This window comes from Ranitomeya imitator, chromosome 5 (assembly GCF_032444005.1).
Source record: "Ranitomeya imitator isolate aRanImi1 chromosome 5, aRanImi1.pri, whole genome shotgun sequence".
NCBI lineage: Eukaryota > Metazoa > Chordata > Amphibia > Anura > Dendrobatidae > Ranitomeya > Ranitomeya imitator.
Genome location: NC_091286.1, coordinates 32264316 through 32290753, shown reverse-complemented (window position 1 = coordinate 32290753; position 26438 = coordinate 32264316). Strand labels below are relative to the sequence as shown.

Below are 26438 nucleotides of genomic sequence, written 5' to 3'. Positions count from 1 at the left end.
TGCATATTCCACACTACCCATAGTTTGTAAGCTTGCGAGCAGGGCCCTCACTCCTCCTGGTATCTGTTTTGAACTGTATTTCTGTTATGCTGTAATGTCTATTGTCTGTACAAGTCCCCTCTATAATTTGTAAAGCGCTGCGGAATATGTTGGCGCTATATAAATAAAATTATTATTATTTATTATTACTAATGTTAGTAGTGTGTATATGCAAAATTTGGCCGTTCTAGCTAGTAAAATAAGGGGTTAAATGGTGGAAAAAATTGGCGTGGGCTCCCGCACAATTTTCTCCGCCAGAGTAGTAAAGCCAGTGACTGAGGGCAGATATTAATAGCCTGGAGAGGGTCCATGGTTATTGCCCCCCCCCCTGGCTAAAAACATCTGCCCCCAGCCACCCCAGAACAGGCACGTCTGGAAGATGCGCCTATTCTGGCACTTGGCCACTCTCTTCCCATTCCCGTGTATGTAACCAGGTCTCATATCATGTCGGGTTTGTGAAGGAGATAGGAAAAGCCGGTAATTGAATTACCAGCTTTAAAGCTATCTCGCACTGGAAGAAATATTAATATATACAGTGCCTACAAGTAGTATTCAACCCCCTGCAGATTTAGCAGGTTTAATAAGATGCAAATAAGTTAGAGCCTTCAAACTTCAAACAAGAGCAGGATTTATTAACAGATGCATAAATCTTACAAACCAAAAAGTTTTGTTGCTCAGTTAAATTTTTATAAATTTTAAACATAAAAGTGTGGGTCAATTATTATTCAACCCCTAGGTTTAATATTTTGTGGAATAACCTTTGTTTGCAATTACAGCTAATAATCGTCTTTTATAAGACCTGATCAGGCCGGCACAGGTCTCTGGAGTTATCTTGGCCCACCCCCCCATGCAGATCTTCTCCAAGTTATCTAGGTTCTTTGGGTGTCTCATGTGGACTTTAATCTTGAGCTCCTTCCACAAGTTTTCAATTGGGTTAAGGTCAGGAGACTGACTAGGCCACTGCAAAACCTTGATTTTTTGCCTCTTGAACCAGGCCTTGGTTTTCTTGGCTGTGTGCTTTGGGTCGTTGTCTTGTTGGAAGATGAAATGACAACCCATCTTAAGATCCTTGATGGAGGAGCGGAGGTTCTTGGCCAAAATCTCCAGGTAGGCCATGCTATCCATCTTCCCATGGATGCGGACCAGATGGCCAGGCCCCTTGGCTGAGAAACAGCCCCACAGCATGATGCTGCCACCACCATGCTTGACTGTAGGGATGGTATTCTTGGGGTCGTATGCAGTGCCATCCAGTCTCCAAACGTCACGTGTGTGGTTGGCACCAAAGATCTTAATCTTGGTCTCATCAGACCAGAGAACCTTGAACCAGTCAGTCTCAGAGTCCTCCAAGTGATCATGAGCAAACTGTAGACGAGCCTTGACATGACGCTTTGAAAGTAAAGGTACCTTACGGGCTCGTCTGGAACGGAGACCATTGCGGTGGAGTCTGTTACTTATGCTATTGACTGAAACCAATGTCCCCACTGCCATGAGATCTTCCCGGAGCTCCTTCCTTGTTGTCCTTGGGTTAGCCTTGACTCTTCGGACAAGCCTGGCCTCGGCACGGGAGGAAACTTTCAAAGGCTGTCCAGGCCGTGGAAGGCTAACAGTAGTTCCATAAGCCTTCCACTTCCGGATGATGCTCCCAACGGTGGAGACAGGTAGGCCCAACTCCTCCAACTCCTTGCAAAGGGTTTTGTACCCCTTGCCAGCCTTGTGACCCTCCACGATCTTGTCTCTGATGGCCTTGGAATGCTCCTTTGTCTTTCCCATGTTGACCATGTTTGAGTGCTGTTCACAAGTTTGGGGAGGGTCTTAAATAGTCAGAAAAGGCTGGAAAAAGAGATAATTAATCGAAACATGTGAAGCTCATTGTTCTTTGTGCCTGAACTACTTCTTAATACTTTAGGGGAACCAAACAGAATTCTGGTGGGTTGAGGGGTTGAATAATAAATGACCCTCTGAAAAAACTTTTCCCAATTTAAAAAAAAAATAAACAAAGAAATAACATTCTTTTTTGCTGTAGTGCATTTCACACTTCCAGGCTGATCTACAGTCCAAATGTCACAATGCCAAGTTAATTCCGAATGTGTAAACCTGCTAAATCTGCAGGGGGTTGAATACTACTTGTAGGCACTGTATATATATAGGTGTCTCCCTGACATATATATATGTATATATACCTATTCTATGTGTATATATCTACTCTAACCTGTCAGTGTGATTTTATTGTACTCTACGCTGAATTGCCGGCTTTTCTAAGGACACGGATGTCATACGGATGTTGCGATAAAAAACTCGCATCACACTCGCATGACACTCGCATGGCACTCGCAGACGTTACATCCGTTTTTTCATAGTCTAGAAGTTTAACAGCATGGCCGTTGAGACCAATCTGGTCATTCAAACCATTATTAGGGCCAGGAAACCAGCATCCTTGCATATCTACTACAAACACTGATAGGCCTTCTTCCGGTGGAGTGTGGACAAGGGTTTGGTCCCTATGTCCTTTTTTTCTCTTCCTTCCATTCTTGGTTTTCTACAAGCGGGTCTTGACTTGGCTCTATCATTTCTGCCAATTCTTTTCCAACGAAGTCTGACTTATCGTTCCCAGGTAAAGGACCTTTCTTCAAGGTGTCGTCTTCCTATAGATCCATGGGTTTTTAACCCTGTATTTGGCACGCTGCAGCGCGCTCCAGTTGAGCCCATTCAAGACATCACGTTTTTCTCTTGTCTTGGACAGTTGTCATCTTAGTTAAATTACGTCCATCAGGAGAGTTTCTCAGTTAGCGGCATCATCCTGCCGTTCCCCACTCCTGATTCTATATCGGGACAAGGTAGTTCTCAGGCCTGTTCCTTCCTTTCTACCCAAGGTGGTCTTGTCATTGCTCATTAATGAAGAAATTGTCCTTCCTTTCTGTGTCTCTCCGGTCCATCTCCTGGAGAAGTCCCTCTACAAGCTGGATCCCGTCACAGCTATCCAAGCCTACCTTTCAAGGACTGCTCCCTTTCGTCAATCTGATGCCCTGTTCGTCATCTCTGAGGGTTTTCTTAATGGGCTTCTAGCTTCTAAGTTCACTATTGCCGTGGAGGCTTTCCGCATTCAGGACAAACAGCCTCTTCCGGAGGTGAAGGCTCTTCTGGGAGCGAATGCTCACTCCCCTCTGCGGTGGGGGCCTCCTAGGCTGTTCGTTACCAGGATTTGGCTTTCCAGATTGTAAGGCCGCGACCTGGTAATCTTTGCACTCCTTTGCAAGTTTTTACGGGGTTCATACCCATGCCTCGTCTGAGGCAGGCCTGGGAAGGAAGGTACTGCAGGCGGCGGTTTTGCACTGGCTGACCTGAGTCCATTTATTCCTTGAATCTTCCTATTTCCCACACTAGGGACTGCTTTGGGACATCCCATGGTTACCTGTGTCCCCCAATGAAGCGATAAAGAGGGATTTTTGGTACTCACCATAAAATCTATTTCTTGGATCCTTCATTGGGGGACACAGCACCCTCCCTTACTGTTTATACCATTATTTGGGTACATATGTTGTACCATCATTTGGTTTATGTGCCTTTGTTGTTGGATTGGTACATATGTTGAGTTTTTTGGTTGCTTCTCCTACTGCTATAACACTAACTGAGGTACTTTGTGCCTGTCGGTGGGTGTATACTACTACGGAGGAGCTATCTTCCTTTTTTGCATAGCGTCAGCCTCCTAGCAACAGCAGTATACACCCATGGTTACCTGTGTCCCCCAATGAAGGCTCCAAGAAAGAGATTTTACGGTGAGTACCAAAAATCCCTCTTTTATATGGAGGCTTGTTTTACCAATATTCCCCCGGGTAAAATAAAAATAATAAATACCCCCTACCGCAATGGCGCTCTTGCAGCTAATTCAGGGTTCCCATCACTTCCATGACATTGGCAGCAGTGCTCATGTAGTATAACTATCAGTGCCTGCTAATTTCTAGCTTTGGTCAAACGTCCCTCACCTGAACCCTTTAGCGTTCACAAAGCATAACAATGTCATGCTTTCACTGAGAGGCCCAGTGCTGACATCACTGAAATGGCACCGATGCGAAAAGTATCTGTTATTGTTACTTTACACAGCTGAATACAGTATTTTAAGAAGGGGGTTGTCCGAGAAGTGGACAACTCCTTTAATGGGTGATTCCTTAAACTGAGATATAATATAAACCTAATATGATATACAGCTGGTAAAATAAGTATTGAACAAGTTACCAATTCTCTAAGTAAATATGGTCCTAAATATACCCAACCAATCAACACAGGCAAATAAATCAAACCATAGATGTCCATAAATTATCTGTAATAATGAGAAATGACACAGGTGAAAAGTATTGAACACACCCTGAAAGAGAGGTGAAGAACCTGTGAAAAGTCATGATACCAGCTAAAATCTATCAGTAATTAGAAAGTAATCCTGTCACTTAGTGAAAAATATCATCTGGTTCAGCTGATGGCCTATAGAAAGTTGTCATTACAAAGGTGCCACACATGAAACATCTCACGATGGATAAAACCAGTGAGCTGACCCAAGACCTTCACAACCTTATTGTTGCAAAACATGCTGATGGTATTGGTTACAGAAGAATTTCTAAACTTCTGGAGATTCCAGTGAGAGCTGTTGGGCCATAATCCAGAAGTGGAAAGAACATCATTTCACCAAAAACCGGCCACAACCAGGTGCTCCCTGCAAGATTGGACATCTATGGTTTGATTTCTTTGCCTGTGTAGATTGAATGGGTTGTTACTGACATCTGGGGAGAAAGTCATGTCTATAGCACCTTTAGAAATATATTTACTTAGAAAATTGGTGACGTGTTCAATACTTATTTCACCCACTGTACTTTACTTGCATGTGACAAACGTGATTACAATAGCCAGTTTAAAAAACAAAATAGAATAAATATTGGTATTTAAATTGCCTACAAACTGGCATCATTCACTTCATCCCCTGTCCCCAATTAGACTCTGTCTATATTCTCTCTGAGGCCGGGTGCACATGACTGTTTTCTGTGCAGCGAAAAAAATAGTCTGATTATTCTGATCAGATTCAGATCATCATTTGATCACAGTGTCATCTATTTTTCTCGTAGGTGGAGAGAAAAAAGAAAGTTTCTCCACTTTCTCCATTCTATCAGTCCATGAAAATCGTGTCAACCGAGTGCAGTCCAATGTTTTCCACGCACCCATAGACTTGTATTGCTGGTTTTGATCCAACACAAATCAAAATTGGACAAGTCTAAAAAAATTTTTTCCCTCTATCCAAGGTAAAATCTGACATGATAGGAGTCTTCCAATATAATTGGTTGTATACACGAGCATTAAATGTGCGGCTGGTTTCTTGGACCATGGGAAGAAAAAATGAGTGTTCAGAAGAAACCCACCAAGCCACTGGGGAGGTCATACAAACTCCCTGAAGATGTCTTTGGTTAGGTTTGAACCTGGATCCCATCCCTGGAAGGTTGCAGGGTTTTATACATTTTCGCAATGTGATAGGATACTAAATAATCTTAACGCCCCTTTAAAATTCCCTACCGCTCCAGCTCTGAGGCCCTGTGGTGATGACATTACATAATCTTTACCATGATCGCTACAGCCAATCACTAGTCACAGGCTGTATATGCCAGGATCACTAACAGCTAGTGATTGTCTGCAGTGGTCACATGAATCATGTATAGGACATTGGGACTGGTGGAAAAAACCAGATCAGCAGTGGTGCTGGAATAGCAAGAGGATTTGACATACTCATTTTATATGCACATTTTCGGACAGGAAGAGGACTTGAACTGTTGCTACTAGTGATGAGCAAGTGTGCTTGTTTCTCGGGTTTTCCGAGCATGCTCGGGTATTCTTCGAGTATTTTAGGCGTGCTCGTAGATTATGTTTGAGTCACCGCAGCTGCATGATTTGCGGCTGCTAGACAGCCTGAATACATGTGGGGATTCCCTGACAAACAGGCAATCCCTGCATGTGTTCAAGCTGTCTAGCAGCCGCAAATCATGCAGCTGCGGTGACTCAAACATAATCTACGATCACACGCAAAATCCTCGGAGAACACCCGAGCATACTCTCTCATCACTAGTTGCTACCTAGAAATCCTAAAAGTCAATATCAATCCTTTAATGAGCTTTGCCACAAGACTTGGGATAAAAACCAAACCGGACACGTGTTTCGAGGTCTTGCCCCTCCTCGGTGCAAAGCATGACATGTGATATGACTGTATGAGATGCCTCTGACTATGGGCGGAGGTGTAACATTTCTCTTTATGGAGAGTTATTTGCTCATGTAATGTGACTTACAGGTCATGCAATGGTTCTCTGGTGTTCCCAGAGGAGCATTGCATGGCCCACAAGTCTCCTTACACTAGCATGTCACTTTCTATAAGCAAAAGGTTACCTCTTAGATTAATTTTATAAAGCTATCACATATGTTATGAATACTGGCAGGAATTTCATAACCCCTTTAATTGCCAAGTGCTTGCCTATTTGTAGAAAGTCAAGTAGTAGGGACAGAAGGTTGGATGTAACATAGTAACATAGTTAGTAAGGCCGAAAAAAGACATTTGTCCATCCAGTTCAGCCTATATTCCATCATAATAAATCCCCAGATCTACGTCCTTCTACAGAACCTAATAATTGTATGATACAATATTGTTCTGCTCCAGGAAGACATCCAGGCCTCTCTTGAACCCCTCGACTGAGTTCGCCATCACCACCTCCTCAGGCAAGCAATTCCAGATTCTCACTGCCCTAACAGTAAAGAATCCTCTTCTATGTTGGTGGAAAAACCTTCTCTCCTCCAGACGCAAAGAATGCCCCCTTGTGCCCGTCACCTTCCTTGGTATAAACAGATCCTCAGCAAGATATTTGTATTGTCCCCTTATATACTTATACATGGTTATTAGATCGCCCCTCAGTCGTCTTTTTTCTAGACTAAATAATCCTAATTTCGCTAATCTATCTGGGTATTGTAGTTTTCCCATCCCCTTTATTAATTTTGTTGCCCTCCTTTGTACTCTCTCTAGTTCCATTATATCTTTCCTGAGCACCGGTGCCCAAAACTGGACACAGTACTCCATGTGCGGTCTAACTAGGGATTTGTACAGAGGCAGTATAATGCTCTCATCATGTGTATCCAGACCTCTTTTAATGCACCCCATGATCCTGTTTGCCTTGGCAGCTGCTGCCTGGCACTGGCTGCTTCAGGTAAGTTTATCATTAACTAGGATCCCCAAGTCCTTCTCCCTGTCAGATTTACCCTGTGGTTTCCCGTTCAGTGTGTAATGGTGATATTGATTCCTTCTTCCCATGTGTATAACCTTACATTTATCATTGTTAAACCTCATCTGCCACCTTTCAGCCCAAGTTTCCAACTTATCCAGATCCATCTGTAGCAGAATACTATCTTCTCTTGTATTAACTGCTTTACATAGTTTTGTATCATCTGCAAATATCGATATTTTACTGTGTAAACCTTCTACCAGATCATTAATGAATATGATGTGATATCTGTTAGGGAAACTCACTTTTAATATAAACCTCGTCATTGTGGAACTGTCATGATTTGTAAGCAGTTACCTTCTCTTGATCAGATGCTGAAATGGAGCCCAATATAAAAGATCTTCAGAATTGTTTTATTGCATCGATATTTATTTTATATAAAACACAACACCACTTCCCTTTCCGAAGTCTACAAATATACAGACTTGACTGATGCTTGATTTAGGGGTTGTGCACACAGTTTGTTGTTTTAGGAGTCTTTTGGAGCAGGTTTACTCTGGGGAAAAAAAGGCTGAAAAATCGCTTGAAAGACTATTCCTATTCATTTCAATTGTAAAACAACTTTGCTGGTCATATCTTTAGAGTTTTGAGCGTTTTTCTTCCACTTCAGGTTTTGAAAAATGTCTGGTGGGAAAAAACAAAGTGCATGTCAATTCTTTGAAATGTCTCCTGATGGAAAACTCTCCAAAGTGGACACTGTCCAATCAACCAGCTGCAAAAAAAAGTGCTTCAGGGAAAGAAAACTGCAAAAACATTGAAACATTTGAAAAGCTTTGCACAAAAAAAAGAAAAACAAAAATTCTTCCCATAGAGGTAGCGTGCTCACTAAAAAAAATCTTTTCATTTTTGACTGCCTTGAAAAACCTCCATGTGCACATACCTATAGGCTCAGGCTCATCTCTATATTAGTTTGGTGACACTCAAATATTTTAGTGATCAAGATTGCTTTGTGGACTTCCAGTCTATAGGAAAGGTTATAACTTGCTGTGATACTTCTCAGTTGTCTTCTCGGAAGATTTCTACCCTTCTCGTTTTCTTATATTGGCTAATGGTTGTTGGTGTTTTTTTACACTTGATCGTTATGAATGCAGGAAATTGCTTTGTCACTGGGATTTTTTTTCAGGGTATAAACGCGAATTCCACCTGTTCATGTTGTTTCCACTGTGGTCCATATTGCGGTCATTGTTTTGGGAACTGCCAATCTGTCATACTAGACATATGAAGGCCATTGATGGTTGGTCATCGTGGATCAAACATGGATGGATCAAAGCAGTGTCCCTATAAATTATTGAAAAAAATGTCTCACTGAGGACACCTTTAGGCGAAAGCCACAAGTTGGTCAGCCATTGTATAGGTCTCTGTGGCACTGATGTTTGTATGCGAAAAATTGCCATTTTCTTAAAGTTTACCCGTGAAGACCATATCCTCAGGCTTGCCACGCATCCACCATTATAATGGAGTGTCGGTGAAGGCCGTGTGCTGCTTAGTCACAGTGCTGAAGCTCTTTATGGTGCCGATGATATCGTCATCATCCATAAACTAGGGATAAAAATAAAAATCATGGAATATTACTATTGATATATGAAGGTAGACACAATGTGAATGATCTTATGATGACACCTCGATCCTTGACAGTCTCTTCACTAGGCTTCAGCAATGTCACATTGACGCGATATGTGACCGCTGCAGACAATAACTAGCCGCAGAGGTGATTTTAACGGAATCCACATATCTTGGCTACAGCCAGTGATTGATTGTAGCAGTCATGTGTTGGCATCCCATGTAAGATTGGCAGTGGAACAGGGAAGTGACAGGATTTGTAAGGTTTTATGCTATGGGGTTGGTCAATTCCTTCAATGGTTGATTGAAGAACTACAGCTACTGTATAGAATATTAAAACAGTGCTTATTACTATTGATAGTGGTCTCCACGTGCATTAGGACAAGCTTTTTTCATGCAACTTTTCATAAATTCATGGAACATCTTACCATTCCACTGTCATGGCCTTGTATGACACTATCCCACATGGAGCTGTCCCCTGTAGACTTCTTATCATTGGAAGTGATGAGCTGACTGGCGCTTCGGTATAAGGAATTCTGGGAGAAGCTATGGCTGATCTGACTTTGGCTGGTCTTCCTTACCACCATGGTGTTGTGGCTTGAATGACTCTCTGCTCCTGAAATCTTCATGTCTGATATTCCCTGATAAGAAAGTTAATGGTTGAATTTTAATAAAAACACTTTGATCAAATTAAGTGAGATGTGATTCAGTGCAGCTCACCAGGATGAGGCCATCCCAGCCCTTACAAATTTGTGACAACTAGTGAACGTCCTCGGATAAGGCATTATCCGAGCATGCTCATGTTCTAACCGAATGCCTTCAGCGTTCTTGAAAAATATGTTCAAGTCCCCACAGCTGCATGTTAGACAGCTGCAAAACATGCAGGGGTTTCTTAACAGACAATCCCTGCATGTGTTGCGACTGTCTAACAGCCGCGAGACATGCAGCTGCGGGGACTTGAACACATTTTTCGAGCACGCTGAAGACACTTGGTTAGTACACAAGCTTGCTCCATGCTGGGATAACGCCTTATCCAAGCATGTTTGCTCATCACTAATAATAACCTGTTGGCCATGTTTCATTCATTTTGCAACCCATTTGTCTTACAGCCCCCAATATCTGAAATCGATGACATATCTTACTGATAAGCCTTCGAAATTTGTTGTGTGAAAACCCCACGAAAGACCAATTGTGGTGTGATGTCCATAAGGTCCCATACAGGCTGGAATAATCTGTCTAGTATATATTCAAGTTGGTTTGAATCAGTTCGCAGGAACTGGTCTATTGCCAAGTCTGTAAACCGCGGAATGGTCGATGGGAGTCCTGAGAACCAGCTCTTCCTTGACGGAATCTCTATTGATTAGCCGACCTGGTGAGACATCATTCTTGCGACGTGACGTTGTGCCAGGCAGGCTAATTATAAGAGCTCTCAGTTAAGCGGTGGTTCTCGTGACTCCCATCCAGTGGCCACAAATTACTGACGTGGTTGGAGTGGGCCCTGAGAAACTATTTAGACCAACTAAATATAATGGGTCTAGAAAGTACTCTCCCCACTGTTTTGTGTCCTTGCTGCCTAAAGGGGGGCTTACGGACTCCGAAGAGAAAGATTGGATATGTTGAATTTCCATGCCAGCTTGTTCTCCAAGGAGATAATCTGTCGGCAGTGGTGCCCAGCAGCAGTTTTCTACACTCCCCATGCAAACCCAAAATCTTGGCCAAACAGAGCATGCAAGCAAATAGGGAGATCAGAGAGATAGTAGTTGGCCAAATTAGAGTTTTACCAACTGCTAAGGTAATGCAGAAATTAAAAGACAGGAATCGAACAATGCATGCGAAGGCAAACACACCACTGCACATGATCGTACCTCGAGGTGCATTATGTAACTCTTTAGAGTAATCCGATTTGATGAACCAAATACATCGGCAACCAGATCACTCTGAGTGTTGAATGACAGAAAGAAAGATAATGACTTGACATTAACAATTTTAACACTATTAATTCATTACCTGCCCTACCACCTTCCACCAAGTCAGGTTGACATTTTATCCTCCTACAAAGGCAATTTGTTTTTGAAAAAGGCTTAGAGCTGCTGATTAAGTCTAATTGCATTGGTTCTTGTTCCAGACAGGAATATTTTCATGTGATGCTAGCAATACACATTAGATAGCCATCGGCTAAACGATATTCCCATTGATGTCCTCCATGCCTATGGATGCTGAAAGTCCATGGCCCCAATTCATCAAGACCAGCGATCTTCATGCTGGTCTTGATGAATTGGGGCATGGTGGAGTGCAAAGCTCTGTCAAATGGCGTGTGCGTTTGTGTGTTACTCCCAACAAATCTCTTTCCAGTCCCTACTGGAGTAAGACTTGTGGCATAGCAAATGCCGCAGCTCATCATGAATTTGTTAAGCGGTTGTCGCCAAGCCTTGGTCCCACCCCAGCTCAAAACCAGAATTCTGGTGTAAAAGGTTTGATGTATTGGGCCACATGTGTTCTAATTGGGGAGAGGGGAGCTGTCAGACAGCTCTTGCGGCAGAGTACTGTCAGGAAAAAAAAAGGATTGGACATATTGAAATTCAACATGCACAATGCTTCTTTCTCACAACGTTTTCCATCAGAGGAAAGCCCACTGGAATGTTGGCATGTTCGGACAATATTCATTTAACGTTTATGGTCACTTTGTGACTTGGATTGGATTGTACTATTTATGGAAAGATCCAATTTGCAAACCAGTTATGGAGATAAAAAAGGATTGTCCCTTCCTACTATCTGGGTTATGATGTGAAGATCCTACAGTATATTGAGGTTACATGGCTATTCATAGCCTACCTTTCTTTTGAATGAGTTGCAATTTTATTTTTATTTTTGGAGCAGAGCTGATCAATAGGGGCTTCTAGTTAATGGAACCCCACCAGTCTCATATTGATTACCTTAAAAACCCATTTAATTTTCTATCCGAAAATCATTTATATCTGTCACTCTCCTAAAATATATAAGACTTTAGTCCAGAAAAGTTCTAGGTAGTCCACCTGGACCCTCCAGTTAGAAACAGAAAAATAATTCTGTTTTTAATTTTCTATCATTCTTACCTTTTCTGCACGGTTTTCGGCACACTTTGGTGAATTAGAAACTTGAGAAATGGAACATTTCAGAAGAGGCAGCTGACTACCAGAGACTGATCGATTCTAGGTATCAAGACAAGGCAGAGAGACAGGAAGGAAGGAATGAGACCACGAGTGAAAAGAAAAGAGCGGAAAACAGGAAGAATGTCTAGTAGCATTATTACATCATGGAAGCTAACCCCCATCACTGAGATCGACCACCTTTGTAAGCGACTCTAGAACTGCTGGAAGCTTCGTCCATCAGGTGCAGAAGGAGTGGAGAAGGCCAAGAATCTAGATAGGTAGGGCCCTAGATAATATCTGATCAAGATCAGATCATGGAACATGTCAGGAGGTTCCCATGTATCTATTGGGAGAAAGAAGATCCGGACATGTTGAGCACCCAATCATTTTGTTTTCATGGAAGATAAGTGTCCAGAGCAGTCAGCAGCTTTCTCCCCTCTCCCGATTGTAAGCACATAGGCAACTGTCTATACTGAGCATATGCGTGTGTAGGGTTGTCGGGAGGAATTGTTAAAGGCTGAATCACTGTTTGACTATCAGCAATTTAAGGGGTACAGACACCTTTAGTCTCCATGTACATGACTATATTATAGCTCCTCTATATATAGAGCCAAAGCCAATGAATTTTCTAATACAGTGTCTTGAGGGTCATGCCCCCTTTCTTAATGATTGGGTGTACTCTTCGAGACATCTGATGGAACCTTTGTTTTGCCTGTTCCTTTAATTTTAATGGTTTTAAGGGATTGATCCAGTGCATACACAGACTAAATTGATGACCTTCCCACCATGTTCACAAAATAAACACTACGTATTTACATACCGTGTAAGTGTCACTTTCTGAGTAAGCACTCGCCGGAGTCATTCGCTGTTGCAGTGGCACTAATGGCGGCCGTTCTCTCGGATACGGCTGTTTGGTTAGCTTCCTCTGTAGGAGGAGTGACAGAAGAATGGCCAGCAGCAGTAAGGCCAATAAAGCCATTAAGAGAATAAACCAAAGCTCCATATAGATGACGTTTCCTCTCGTCTCCATCCCATTTTTTGTGCTCGGATTTGATTGTTCAGGAGCTAAAAAAAAAAAAGTAAAGGATCTCATACCCATCACATGAAATAATATTAAATTTACTTTATGGGCATTACCGACTTAGACTTTAATTAACTTGCAATGTCCATTGCACCGATCCAATTTATAGAACCAACGCAAACTTAATTAAATATGTATTGGGTAAGCAAATACACATCGAAGCGAGCGCCCCAGCGTTAAGGTGATATTGTTCTGTTTTGCCGAGAGAGAGAGAGAGAAATCTTATTAAAATATTGAAACAGTGAGACCTTTTATTTAGAAAAAGAACCTTTCTTTTGTTTGTTTTTTTACTTTTGATTTGTGAGTCTCCCATCTATTCGGATTTTTGAATATTTTTTTCTTAATAAAAGTTGTCACAACACCAAAACAATATCAGATTGGAACTGAAAACAAAAACTTTTATGGAAATTTTCTGGGATTTTGGAGCTTCAATTTCCAGCTGTATGTTCGCACAACAAATTTGTATTTTTTCACTCAGATTTTGCCCTGTATTCCGCACCGAAATCCATATAAAGTCTGTCTACAATTGACTTAAAGGGAACCTGTCACCCCGTTTTTTGAGATTGAGCTATAAATACTGTTAAATAGGGCCTGCGCTGTGTGTTACTATAGTGTATGTAGTGTACCCCGATTCCCCATGTGGTTTGCATCTCGGCTTTGGGAAAATGGCCGCCGCGATCTCTAATGCGCACGCGCGGCTGCCCGCGGCCATTTTCCTGAAGCCCCGTGCAGCAGAGTACTCCATCTGCGCACGCGCGGCCACAGGAAGATGGCCGCCCCCACCGATGCAAGGGATTACAGCGCAGATCGCGCGCTGTGTCTTCACGTGGGCGCAGGGAAGTCGGAACTCTGGACATGCGCACACCACTACGCCACCAACGGAAAGCTGGGGAAGAAAAGAGCGCTGTGAACACGCCCACCTGACCAGACCAGCCTGATTGACAGGCGAAAACGGCGACTTTGGTAATGTATTTCTCAGCATACATAGGGAATCGGGGTACACTACATACACTATAGTAACGCACAGCGCAGGCCCTATTTAACAGTATTTATAGCTCAATCTCAAAAAACGGGGTGACAGGTTCCCTTTAAGGAGTACTTGAAAATAGAAAAAAATAGGTGGAGGTATCGTACTGTGGAGGGTTTCAAATGGAAAACCTGACGAATGGTGTACCCGGCTAATGATGGGACCATTCGGTGTTCAGATTCATAATACATCAAACATCCAAGCCAGAAATCTGAGGGTCTGCCTTGCTTTTTTGTTTTTTTTGCTGTGGCTTCACTTACAAATCAGTGTCTGAGTTTTCAACCTCAAATTGTTACATACGAACATACCCTAAAGCTCTACTCACATCCGCCTCTTGGTTTTCTATAGAAGTTTCTGCCAAAGCTTTCATGATCTAAACTTGGAACTATTGAGGTCCGATGTTGGCTACTTTCATATGACATAATCTGAGCCCATACTTGTAGTTCATATGTGATTTGGTTCTTTCCGTTGAGGTCATCGACACGTGTTGATTAATAGTACCGCCATAATGTTTTATACAAATCCTAGGGAGAATTTTCCATCATATCCGCTACTAAGGTATGGATAAAATGGCATTCCACAAGTAAAAGTACGGAATCTGTTGGCCACTCCGAATACAATCCTGTACATAAAAAAGAAGTACTCTAAAACTGGAAAAAGAGGAGGCACGGTCCAACTTCCACACAATTCCCCAAACATTTCTTAGATTCCATTCTGTATGCCTCTGGCATTCATAGCTCCGAGAGTCCAGAGTGGAGATTGGAGGACGAAGATACCTCACCCCACGTCAAGGCAAAAAACGCAGTAATACCGGTATATGGTAAAAGTGTTTTTAGGGGATCTTTGTCAAAGACTCAGAAATAAAATAAGTTATACTCACCCTCACCGATCCCACATGGAGCTCCCGTTCTAATATGCCATTGACTTCTTGGTCCTGTCTTGATACAGCACAAATGGCTGCTCAGCCAGTCACAGACGGAGGTGGGTTGGCGTCCGGTGGGGACCAGGTAAGTGTTAGAATGGGAACTGTGGGATATTGACAGGAGGTAGAACTTGTTTCTTTTATTTTCCCTTTACCAGTCTTGAGCCCCTTTATGAATATTTTTTTTCCCCTGGATGTCCCTTTTAAATCTGGCTGGTACACTTGCTAGAAAACCTGGCAAGGCTAACAAAGCCAAATCCGTATCAGGCTTTACCACAGGCTGCAAAATCCACTGATGGGGTACCTATAGGGTATGAATGCATGTAATTGTGGCTGGCAGCCCTATAGATGTCAGCACCATACTAAATTTTCTACGCATAAAGGCCCTTTACAATTTCTATGACAAGACCACAATTCTTTTTTTATTACAATCCATAAAACCACTATACCCCTTTTATCCAAGTCTTACCATTCCTGCTTATTGCATCATTAGAAGCACTGGCAATTATCTCCTGTAATATAGCAATAGTATCACCTGCCTCCTAACACAGTAATGTCTGCCCTTGTCCTGCCCTGGAGATTGTGCTGTACCTCCTGCCTGGCCCCACAACCCCTTCTCCCTTCTAAACTACTTATGAAATGTTCCGCATGAGCAGTCCCCCATTATTCTGCATTGCGGCCGGTCTCCCATTTGGCCTCAGCTCCTATTATTTGTCTCTTATTAATCCGCACATATTTATTTTCTTTGGTTCTGGTTCGCTGCACATTTGCATCTCCATACATCGTCTTACTAATAGGTCATTATACCCATGCTCACATCTCATCCGATATACCAAGCTCCGGTCTGTAATCCGGATAATGCTACTTCTGTCGCTGCTTTGTTTCAGAAACGACTCTATCTTGTGTATAAAAAATCTACAGATACAACCCGTAGATCCAGACGTCATGGACCAATCTCCATCATTGTTTGGTCATTGTGTCCATTTTTATCATCGCTGATTCTGCCATTTGCTAAAACGAAAAAAAAATGATAAACTTCTACCCACTACAATGTCAAAACCATACAGCATACTGATTGCAAAGCGTTCGCTGTCCGTAGACTTGTAGGGGTGATTTTGATCCATGACAGACAAGTCGATATACAGTACAGACCAAAAGTTTGGACACACCTCATTTAAAGATTTTTCTGTATTTTCATGACTATGAAAATTGTACATTCACACTGAAGGCATCAAAACTATGAATTAACACTTGTGGAATTATATACTTAACAAAAAAGTATGATACAACTGAAAATATGTCTTATATTCTAGGTTGTTCAAAGTAGCCACCTTTTGCTTTGATGACTGCTTTGCACACTCTTAGCATTCTCTTGATGAGCTTCAAGAGGTAATCACCGGGAATGGTTTTCACTTCACAGTTGTGCCCTGTCAGGTTTAATAAGTGGGATTTCTTGCCTTATAAATGGGGTTGGGACCATCAGTTGTGTTGTGCAGAAGTCTGGTGGATACACAGCTGATAGTCCTACTGAATAGACTGTTAGAATTTGTACTATGGAAAGAAAAAAGCAGGTGAGTAAAGAAAAACGAGTGGCCATCATTACTTTAAGAAATGAAGGTCAGTCAGTCTGAAAAATTGGGAAAACTTTGAAAGTGTCCCCAAGTGCAGTGGCAAAAACCATCAAGCGCTACAAAGAAACTGGCTCACATGAGGACCGTCCCAGGAAAGGAAGACCAAGAGTCACCTCTGCTTCTGAGGATAAGTTTATCCGAGTCTCCAGCCTCAGAAATCGCAGGTTCACAGCAGCTCAGATTAGAGACGAGGTCAATGCCACAGAGTTCTAGCAGCAGACACATCTCTACAACAACTGTTAAGAGGAGACTTTGTGCAGCAGGCCTTCATGGTAAAATAGCTGCTAGGAAACCACTGCTAAGGACAGGCAACAAGCAGAAGAGACTTGTTGGGCTAAAGAACACAAGGAATGGACATTAGATCAGTGGAAATCTGTGCTTTGGTCTGATGAGTCCAAATTTGAGATCTTTGGTTCCAACCACTGTGTCTTTGGGCGACGCTGAAAAGGTGAACGGATGGACTCTACATGCCTGGTTCCCACCATGAAGCATGGCGGAGGAGGTGTAATGGTGTGGGGGTGCTTTGCTGGTGACACTCTTGGGGATATATTCAAAATTGAAGGCATACTGAACCAGCATGGCTACCACAGCATCTTGCAGCGGCATGCTATTCCACCTGGTTTGTGTTTAGTTGGACCATCATTTATTTTTCAACAGGACAATGACCCCAAACACACATACAGGCTGTGGAAGGGCTATTTGACCAAGAAGGAGAGTGATGGGGCGCTACGCCAGATGACCTGGCCTCCACACCTGAACCCAATCGAGATGGTTTGGGTTGAGCTGGACCGCAGAGTGAAGGCAAAAGGGCCAACAAGTACTAAGCATCTCTGGGAACTCCTTCAAGATTGTTGGAAGACCATTCCCGGTGACTACCTCTTGAAGCTCATCAAGAGAATGCCAAGAGTGTGCAAAGCAGTCATCAAAGGAAAAGGTGGCTACTTTGAAGAACCTAGAATATAAGACATATTTTCAGTTGTTTCACACTTTTTTGTTAAGTATATAATTCAACATGTGTTAATTCATAGTTTTGATGCCTTCAGTGTGACTGTACAATTTTCATAGTCATGAAAATACAGAAAAATCTTTAAATGAGAAGGTGTGTCCAAACTTTTGGTCTGTACTGTATATATACGGTATATATTTTTTGGCAGACCACTTGGCCCACAAAATAAATGGACATGTCAACAGCAAGGTAAACCATAATTCGTATGTGTTCCTGATGAATATACAAGGGGCATAATACCCACCCAATTTAAACACCAAAGTTGTCTAGCTACAAATTTTTTTTTAAGTACATGACCTTAAATTGGTAAGCTGTGCACTTAGTAATATGCTTTCCATCTGAAAGGTGCCCTGATCTTTAGCTACAAGCTCTGGTCATAGGTCCTGTTAGGTCAACTTCTGGATTGTGTTCATTATTTATTTATACTTGCCAACACTCGTGGAATTTCTGGGAGCCTTCTGGAAAAAGGGTCGATGTCTCGGATGTAGAAGAGTTGGAAGATCTCCCGATTTCCCCTATATAGACACCACAGTCCAGTTGTATCGGGGATGGGAAATGGGGTTGTGGTTATGGAAAACCCTGACAAAGACATCAGTAAAACTTGTCAAGCGTGCAATTGCGGTATATGGTGTGTTTCTCTTCGGAGAGGTGAGCACTGTCTCTGTATTGAGGGAAGTGACAACACTCATGAGCACGGACAAACAAGCCTTCAACTGTGTAGTTCTCAAAGACCTACATACAATGGAAGGAGACCATGTGGATGTAGCAGAGCACTTGGAGAGAAGAGGCCCACTCTTTTACTTCTAGATGGTATTCTCTCAAAGCAATTGCCTGGGTCAGGATTTGTCCTTGTTGCAGATTTCTGATTTCAGCAGAATCATCAGTCATTTTGGGAGAATGTACTGTTTTACCTGGACATGCAACAACCATCATCTGCATGATCACAACTTGTAGCATACTATAAAATATACTAACAAAAACAACAGAGGTCGTATGGTACAATTCACGCGGCGCCAGCTAATGTACCTCCAGGATAAGTCCACAGCTGTTGCAGTTACTCCAAAAGTCCCAAGGGTCATGGAAATGGTTGAGAAAACAAGCCCCTGGGCCTGCTATCCTCAGTGTCAAAGCGACACCATAAAAGGGGCCCTTTTGAAGGGACTTCATCTCTTCTGGGAACACTGCCTACCAATCATGAGAAGCAATAGCTTTTACTAATTTTGGAATTTTATGATTTGTATCCAAATGTTTCGTAATCCCCCGTTTGGCATCAATAATGCAACTTGAAGCTCACAAAGGTCCCAATGCAAAATTACCGATAGGGTCTTTGATAATATTTTAGGATCCCCCTAAGCTCCAGGGCCCGGAAGTGACTGCACCCACTAACGTTTCGCCGCTCCTGATTATTGCAGCCCATTCTGAATGCAATGCGGTCTTCTTCATTCCCTTGCTGTGGGCTCTTCTCATTATTCCGGCTGGGTCTATCTAAGAGAAAAGCCTTTCATAACTGAACTGCTGTAAAAGAGACTGATTCATGAGTCATGAAATGAGTACAGCTCAATCTTTACACTTAGTACAGAGGGATATGTCACACTCCCCCTACATGCCCACAAATAGAAAGTGTCAGGCGCTGACTTACACACGCTCGCCCGCATCCTCTGGGTGAGTAATTTTAACCTTTATTTGGCATCTTCATTTACTAGAATAAACACTGGCGTCTACTGCACAGCACTGCACTTACTGATAGCCCCACATAAAACAATGAATGAAGCCATAAAAAATAATGCAACTGGGCTCACACAGCCGACCAAAGGCGGATTTCATATCAGTCCAAGTTTGGATCTGTTAACCCTGTCGAGACCAGCACGTTTTCAGCTTTACCGGATGCCACTATTAGTTTTCCAATATGTATTTTGCTTTTTTTTTTTTACTGGATCCCAGTGTAAATTTTATTTATATGGAATGGAGTTTCTATCTTAACACTCTTTTAGCTTTTAACCCCCTACCTTGTTTTAAAAAAAATGTAAACAAAAACGTAGAGTAGTAATAAATGTGAGTAGTAATAATAAACCATCGGTCCATATTTTGATGATACATTTAGGATTAGAGGGGGTCTAGCTGCTGAGAAACCACCGATCTGAAGAACAAAGGATCCAAAATCCCCGAAACATGTACGACCACCACTTCATCCATTGTTGCACTTTCTCGCTACCACTCCATTCACCTTGAGACTTTGGAACCCCCATTCTCGGGAGCGGTGGGGACTCACCAGTTGGACCCTCAGTAATCATACATACTTACTCTAATCTTTGGGGTATGCTCTATGTAATTTTAAAGTCTACTATTCTTTGTCAATTTATTTGATCAAATATATCACTTTTTTTGCACAAATATGTTTACATTTCTCTTCCCTCTGTCAAACCGCTTAAGATACCTTGGTCACTGTTGACCACAGCATCTAAAGCATTAATTGTCTATGATCTGAGCTGTCTTTATTCTCGGCCACTACAAAAGGACTTTCCAGCCGGCTAAGACGGTGTGTTGAGCAAGTTCAGCTCCTTAGTAATACAACTCCTTTCGAAGTCTGTATATTCTCAGCGGATGTGGGTACAGACAGTTGTCAATATATTCAAACATTTTCAAGAGGCATACCAGAAGAGCAACACAATGTAGAGATATGAGAAAAGATGGGAAATATAAATTTTTACTAAAACAGGTGGATAAAATTTGGAAGCAGCATTTAACTACTATAGTATTTTAGGTGGCAAAGACCTGGCATCAAGGAAAAAAGGGCGACGTATACAAACAAATCTTACACAAGATAATTAGTGAATAATATGAAGAAGACGACAGTACCTAGTCCAGTGGAGGGGCTGTATTTCATAAGTGGTGTGCTCACACTCCCCATGTCAGTTGTACACTTCACCTGGAAATAAAAAGCTGCAGAACAAAAAATATAAGTGGAAAAAAAATGTGAATAAAATTTGTTAATGGCCCTAAGGACATTTCTGGCACCTTTTAAGGTTTGGGTGCTGCCCATTCTCCTCTACTATAGATGGTACAGACTTGCACCCTGTTTCCTATTCCATGTTGTCTAGCAAGGCCCTAGTCTATCTCTAACACTAGGCTTACCCCTGAAGGTGGAGATGCCTGGGTCTCGTACCTCTCTGTGCTCCTATGAAATCATATGCAGCTCTCACCCTTCCCCCAGGGAAGAAAGGGGCAAGAGTAAAGGGTAACACCGGCTGGACAGGCATGGGGGAAACTGAGGCACAATCAAACGACAGACACACAGGATAAAAAACAAACTGAGAATAGGTGGACAGTAAAGAGGCAGAAAAGCAGCACAAAAGAATGCCAGAAGGGAAAGGTAGAATTATTGGAGACAAACCGCATTTAACAATTTCAAGACAACTAGATTAACTCTCCAGAACACCTTCTCCAACGAAGCCAGGAACAGAATGAAGAATCTATTGCTGACATGGAGGGAGCTGGGCACAGGTTTATATAATGGGAGGGTGTGGTTCCAGTAAGCAGCAGTCAATAGACCACAAGGAACTCTAAACCCTTTCCAGGCAACAAGAAACTTGTTATCTCATGAATGGCCATGTAGATTTAAAGAGGACCTGTGCTCAGCTAAATGCAGCGATCTTCTAATCTCAGATGTACCATTTGTCCCAGCAGAATGCGGCACATTCATGGATGGGCAAATTTGGGGGCATAACTTTATTTCTTCTTGATAAACTCAATGGGAGATATATAAATCTAATAATAATAATAATAATCTTTATATAACGCCAACATATTCTGCAGCTCTTTACAGTTTAACAGTATCAAACACAACAGACATAAGTAACAACGTTAACAATACAATAATTAAAGCGAAATAAAACAACCCTGCTCATGAGAGCTTCCAATCTACAATGAGGTGGGGGAGATACAAAGCACAGGTGTGTATTTACAATGATGGTCCAGCCATCTTCAGAGGGTGGGGGATAGATGGGGATAGTGAATGGGCTACACACACACAAACATAAAATGAGTTTGATTAATGAACGTGGTAGGCCGCTCTGAACAAATGTGTTTTGAGCGAGCGCCTAAAACTATGCAAATTGTGGCTGGTCCTAATATCTTGGGTTAGAGCATTCCAGAGGATTGTTGCAGCACGGGAGAAGTCTTGGAGTCGGGAGTGGGAGGTACGGATCAGTGCAGAGGTTAGTCAAAAGTCATTTGCAGAGCGCAGCGGTCGGTTAGGCCGATAGACAGAAATGAGGGAGGAGATGTAAAGGTACCGTCACACATAACGATATCGTTGACGATATCGTTGCTTTTTGTGACGTAGCAACGATATCGTTACTGAAATCGTTATGTGTGACAGTGACCAACGATCAGGCCCCTGCTGGGAGATCGTTGGTCGCTGGGGAATGATCAGGACTTTATTTTGGTCGCTGATCTCCCGCTGACATCACTGAATCGGCTTGTGTGATGCCGATTCAGTGATGTCTTCACTGGTAACCAGGGTAAATATCGGGTTACTAAGTGCAGGGCCGCGCTTAGTAACCCGATGTTTACCCTGGTTACCATTGTAAATGTAAAAAAAACAAAACACTACATACTTACATTCCGGTGTCTGGTCACGTCCCTCGCCTTCAGCTTCCCGCCCTGACTGTGAGCGCCGGCCGGCCGTAAAGCAGAGCACAGCGGTGACGTCACCGCTCTGCTTTACGGCCGGCCGGCGTGCCTCTCACAGTCAGTGCGGGAAGCTGAAGGCGAGGGACGTGACCAGACACCGGAATGTAAGTATGTAGTGTTGTTTTTTTTTACATTTACAATGGTAACCAGGGTAAACATCGGGTTACTAAGTGCGGCCCTGTGCTTAGTAACCCGATGTTTACCCTGGTTACCCGGGGACTTCGGCATCGTTGGTCGCTGGAGAGCTGTCTGTGTGACAGCTCTCCAGCGACCAAACAGCGACGCTGCAACAATCGGCATCGTTGTCTATATCGCTGCAGCGTCGCTTAATGTGACGGTACCTTAAGGGGGTGCCGCACTGTGGAGAGCTTTGTGGGTGAGAACAAGTACTTTGAATTGTATCCTGTAATGAATGGGCAGCCAGTGTAATGACTGGCGAAGAGCGGACGCGTCCAAGTAACGATTAGCCAGATGGACAACTCTGGCTGCTTCATTAAGGATGGACTGGAGAGGGGAAAGTTGCGTGAGGGGGAGGCCAATTAATAGAGCATTACAGTAGTCCAGACGGGAGTGGATCAGGGCGACAGTGAGGGTTATTGTTGTTTCCATGGTGAGAAAAGGGCGGATTCTAGAGATGTTCTTTAGGTGTAAGCGGCAGGAGCGGGCAAGAGATTGTATATGGGAGGTGAAGGAGAGATTGGAGTCAAACATAACACCCAGACAGCGCGCCTGCTGCCGGGGTGTTATTATGGTGCCACCCACGGAGAGGGAAATGTCAGATTTAGGGAGGTTAGTAGATGGCAGGAGCAGAAGAAGTTCAGTTTTGGAAAGGTTGAGTTTCACATAGAGAGCAGACATGATGTTAGAGACTGCAGACAGACAGTCAGTGGTGTTCTGTAGTACAGCGGGGGTAAGGTCAGGGGATGACGTGTATAGTTGTGTGTCGTTGGCATAAAGATGGTACAGAAAGCCAAATCTGCTGATGGTCTGTCCAATTGGGGCCGTGTAGAGGGAGAAGAGAAGGGGGCCAAGGACTGAGCCCTGAGGTACCCCGACAGCGAGAGGAAGAGGAGATGAAGTGGAGCCAGATAACAGAACACTGAAGGAGCGGTCAGAAAGGTAGGAAGAGAACCAGGAGAGAGCAGTGTCTCTAATGCCTAGTGACTGGAGCCTAGAGAGTAGGAGAGGGTGGTCAACAGTGTCGAAAGCTGCAGAAAGGTCGAGAAGAATGAGCAGAGAGTGGTCACCATTACGTTTTGCTGTCAGAAGGTCATTGGTCACCTTGATGAGTGCAGTTTCAGTCGAATGTAGGAGGCGGAAACCGGACTGTAAAGGGTCTAGGAGGGAGTGAGTGGAGAGGTAACGGGTAAGGCGGGAGTATATCAGGCGCTCCAAGAGTTTAGAGATGAAGGGGAGATTGGAGACCGGTTTATAGTTATTTGGGCATGATGGGTCGAGAGCAGGTTTCTTTAGTAATGGAGTAATGATAGAGTGTTTGAAGGAGGAGGGGAAAATGCCAGAGGAGAGGGAGAGATTAAAGATTGTAGTTAGGTGAGTTGTGACGGCTGGAGAGAGCGACTGGAGGAGATGAGAGGGAATGGGGTTGGTGGTGCATGTAGTCGGATGAGAAGAGGAGAGGAGCCTGGAGACATCTTCTTCTGTGATGGGATCGAATGTGGAGAGTGAGCCAGGGGAAATGCAGGGAGGGATGGGAGTCACTGAACTTGGTGATTGGGAGCGGATTTCCTGACGGATATTGTCTATTTTCTCTATAAAGTGGGAGGCCAGGTCATCAGCACAAATGTCTGTGATAGGGGCTTGTGCTTTTGGCCTGAGGAGGGAGTGAAAGGGGTCAAAAAGTTTCTTGGGGTTGTTGGCTAGTGAGGAGATCAGGGTGGTGAAGTAGATCTGTTTGGCGAGGTGAAGGGCAGACTTATAGGTCCTTAACATAAATTTGAAGTGTATGAAGTCTTCTGGTGTGCGTGTTTTCCTCCATAAGCATTCAGCACACCTAGAGCATCGCTGGAGAAATCGGGTTTGCGATATGAGCCAGGGCTGTTTTGCTCTGTGATTGGAGGTTCTGAGGGTGAGGGGAGTTACTTGGTCTAGGGTGCTTCTAAGAGTGTTATTGTAGTGATGTACCGCCAGATCAGGACAGGAAAAAGAAGAGATTGGGGACAATGATGAGTGTAGGGAGTCTGAAAGTGTATGAGGGTTAATGGCATGTAGATTTCTGAATGTGCGGTAGGTAGGAGTGTGCTGGGGTGGGCAAGGATTTGTGAGTGTGAAGGAGAGAATGTTGTGGTCAGAGAAGGGAATCGGTGAGTTATCTAGGTAGGAGATCTATATACAGTCCACCTTATTATGACTGCAGATACCCGCTATGACTGTGAGATAGGGAGATGTTTAGTCCCTCCTGTCACCGGCCTATGGTGCGTTGTGCCTTTTTCATGAATGCTTTACTGGACATGGTTGACGTTAATAATCTTAAATCCAGTCATAGTTTTACCAGACACTTACTCTTATCTGTGGTCTTCTGAATGTGGACACTGGAGTCCAGGCCGCTGTAGAGACGTTGCCTTCTTTCCGTTAGTACAAACTCTTTGATCTGTCCATTAATTTGGAAGCTTTGTCTCCAGTCCAGGAATATGGTGGTTACATTACTGGATACATACATCACTGTTCTGTATACTGGTTCTAGAAAAAAATGGAAAATGTGAGACCTAAGTGTGAAAACACAATGCCAAAACATCAACACTTAAGACTAAACACATACACTTTAGAGCAAAGTCTGACAAATCTCTCGATTTCAATTCCTTGCGTGGAATATAAGGGATCTTCTTGACTCTTCACAAATATGAAGGATTGGGCATGTTAAACTTCAGTGTTATTAATCTGCTAATCTGTAATGCTTGATAAAATATGTGTTGCATAGATTCACACCACAGATGTGCTGCCAGATGTGTTGACAGTAGTCCAAGAGACCGTGACTTTTTGACCTTCTGAGAAACAATGATTCTTGCTTATTTACTGTAATTTAATATTGCATGCGTATCACTTTATACACATGCCCAAGGTCTGAACTGTTTGGTACAAATAAATGCTGACACTGGGACTTCCCTCAGAGCCAGTGACCTGACACAGTGAGTTGTCTCTGTGTTCTCCAGCTGTATCGACTGAACACAATATGAGGAGATTACCCTTTATGGAATAGATGGGGCTTCTCGCACAACGATCCTTTACTTCTTCTGGAATAGGGGTTATTGCTCTACTTCTACCTACAACATATGGACACATGTAATGGGACACCTATTGCAACGTGGCATGGGGCGGTAGCTTTGGGCGAGGTTCTCATCTGGTCCCCCCCCCCCCCGGCATGTTACGTGAAGCTGGAGGTCCTGGCTAGGAGTGTGGATTTGTGTCATCTGGGCATTACATCCACTTACAGGATGATTTATGTAAACTAGAAGCTTGGGCTGATAAATGGCAAATGAGCTTTAATGGGGATAAATGTAAGGTCATGCACTTGGGTAGAAGTAATAAGATGTATAACTATGCGCTTAATTCTAAAACTCTGGGCAAAACCGTCAATGAAAAAGACCTGGGTGTATGGGTGGATGACAAACTCATATTCAGTGGCCAGTGTCAGGCAGCTGCTACAAAGTCAAATAAAATAATGGGATGCATTAAAAGAGGCATAGATGCTCATGAGGAGAATATAATTTTACCTCTATACAAGTCACTAGTTCGACCACACTTAGAATACTGTGCACAGTTCTGGTCTCCGGTGTATAAGAAAGACATAGCTGAACTGGAGCGGGTGCAGAGAAGAGCGACCAAGGTTATTAGAGGACTGGGGGGTCTGCAATACCAAGATAGGTTATTACACTTGGGGCTATTTAGTTTGGAAAAACGAAGACTAAGGGGTGATCTTATTTTAATGTATAAATATATGAGGGGACAGTACAAAGACCTTTCTGATGATCTTTTTAATCATAGACCTGAGACAGGGACAAGGGGGCATCCTCTGCGTTTGGAGGAAAATAGGTTTACGCAT

At 43.1% G+C, this 26438-nt stretch overlaps 1 protein-coding gene across 1 annotated transcript in view; it reads right to left on the bottom strand.

Moving 5' to 3' along the window:
- Positions 1-7290: 7290 nt before the first annotated feature.
- The window catches only part of USH2A (usherin), an 824795-nt gene continuing 805647 nt past the window's right edge, over positions 7291-26438 (bottom strand). The window contains exons 84-88 of the mRNA XM_069726496.1: positions 24902-25078; positions 20546-20629; positions 12843-13087; positions 9323-9535; positions 7291-8873 (exon numbers count right to left, since the gene is read on the bottom strand). Of these exons, the coding sequence (XP_069582597.1) occupies positions 8784-8873; positions 9323-9535; positions 12843-13087; positions 20546-20629; positions 24902-25078 (809 nt within the window). The 3' untranslated portion in view covers positions 7291-8783. The remainder of the gene's footprint in view (positions 8874-9322; positions 9536-12842; positions 13088-20545; positions 20630-24901; positions 25079-26438) is intronic.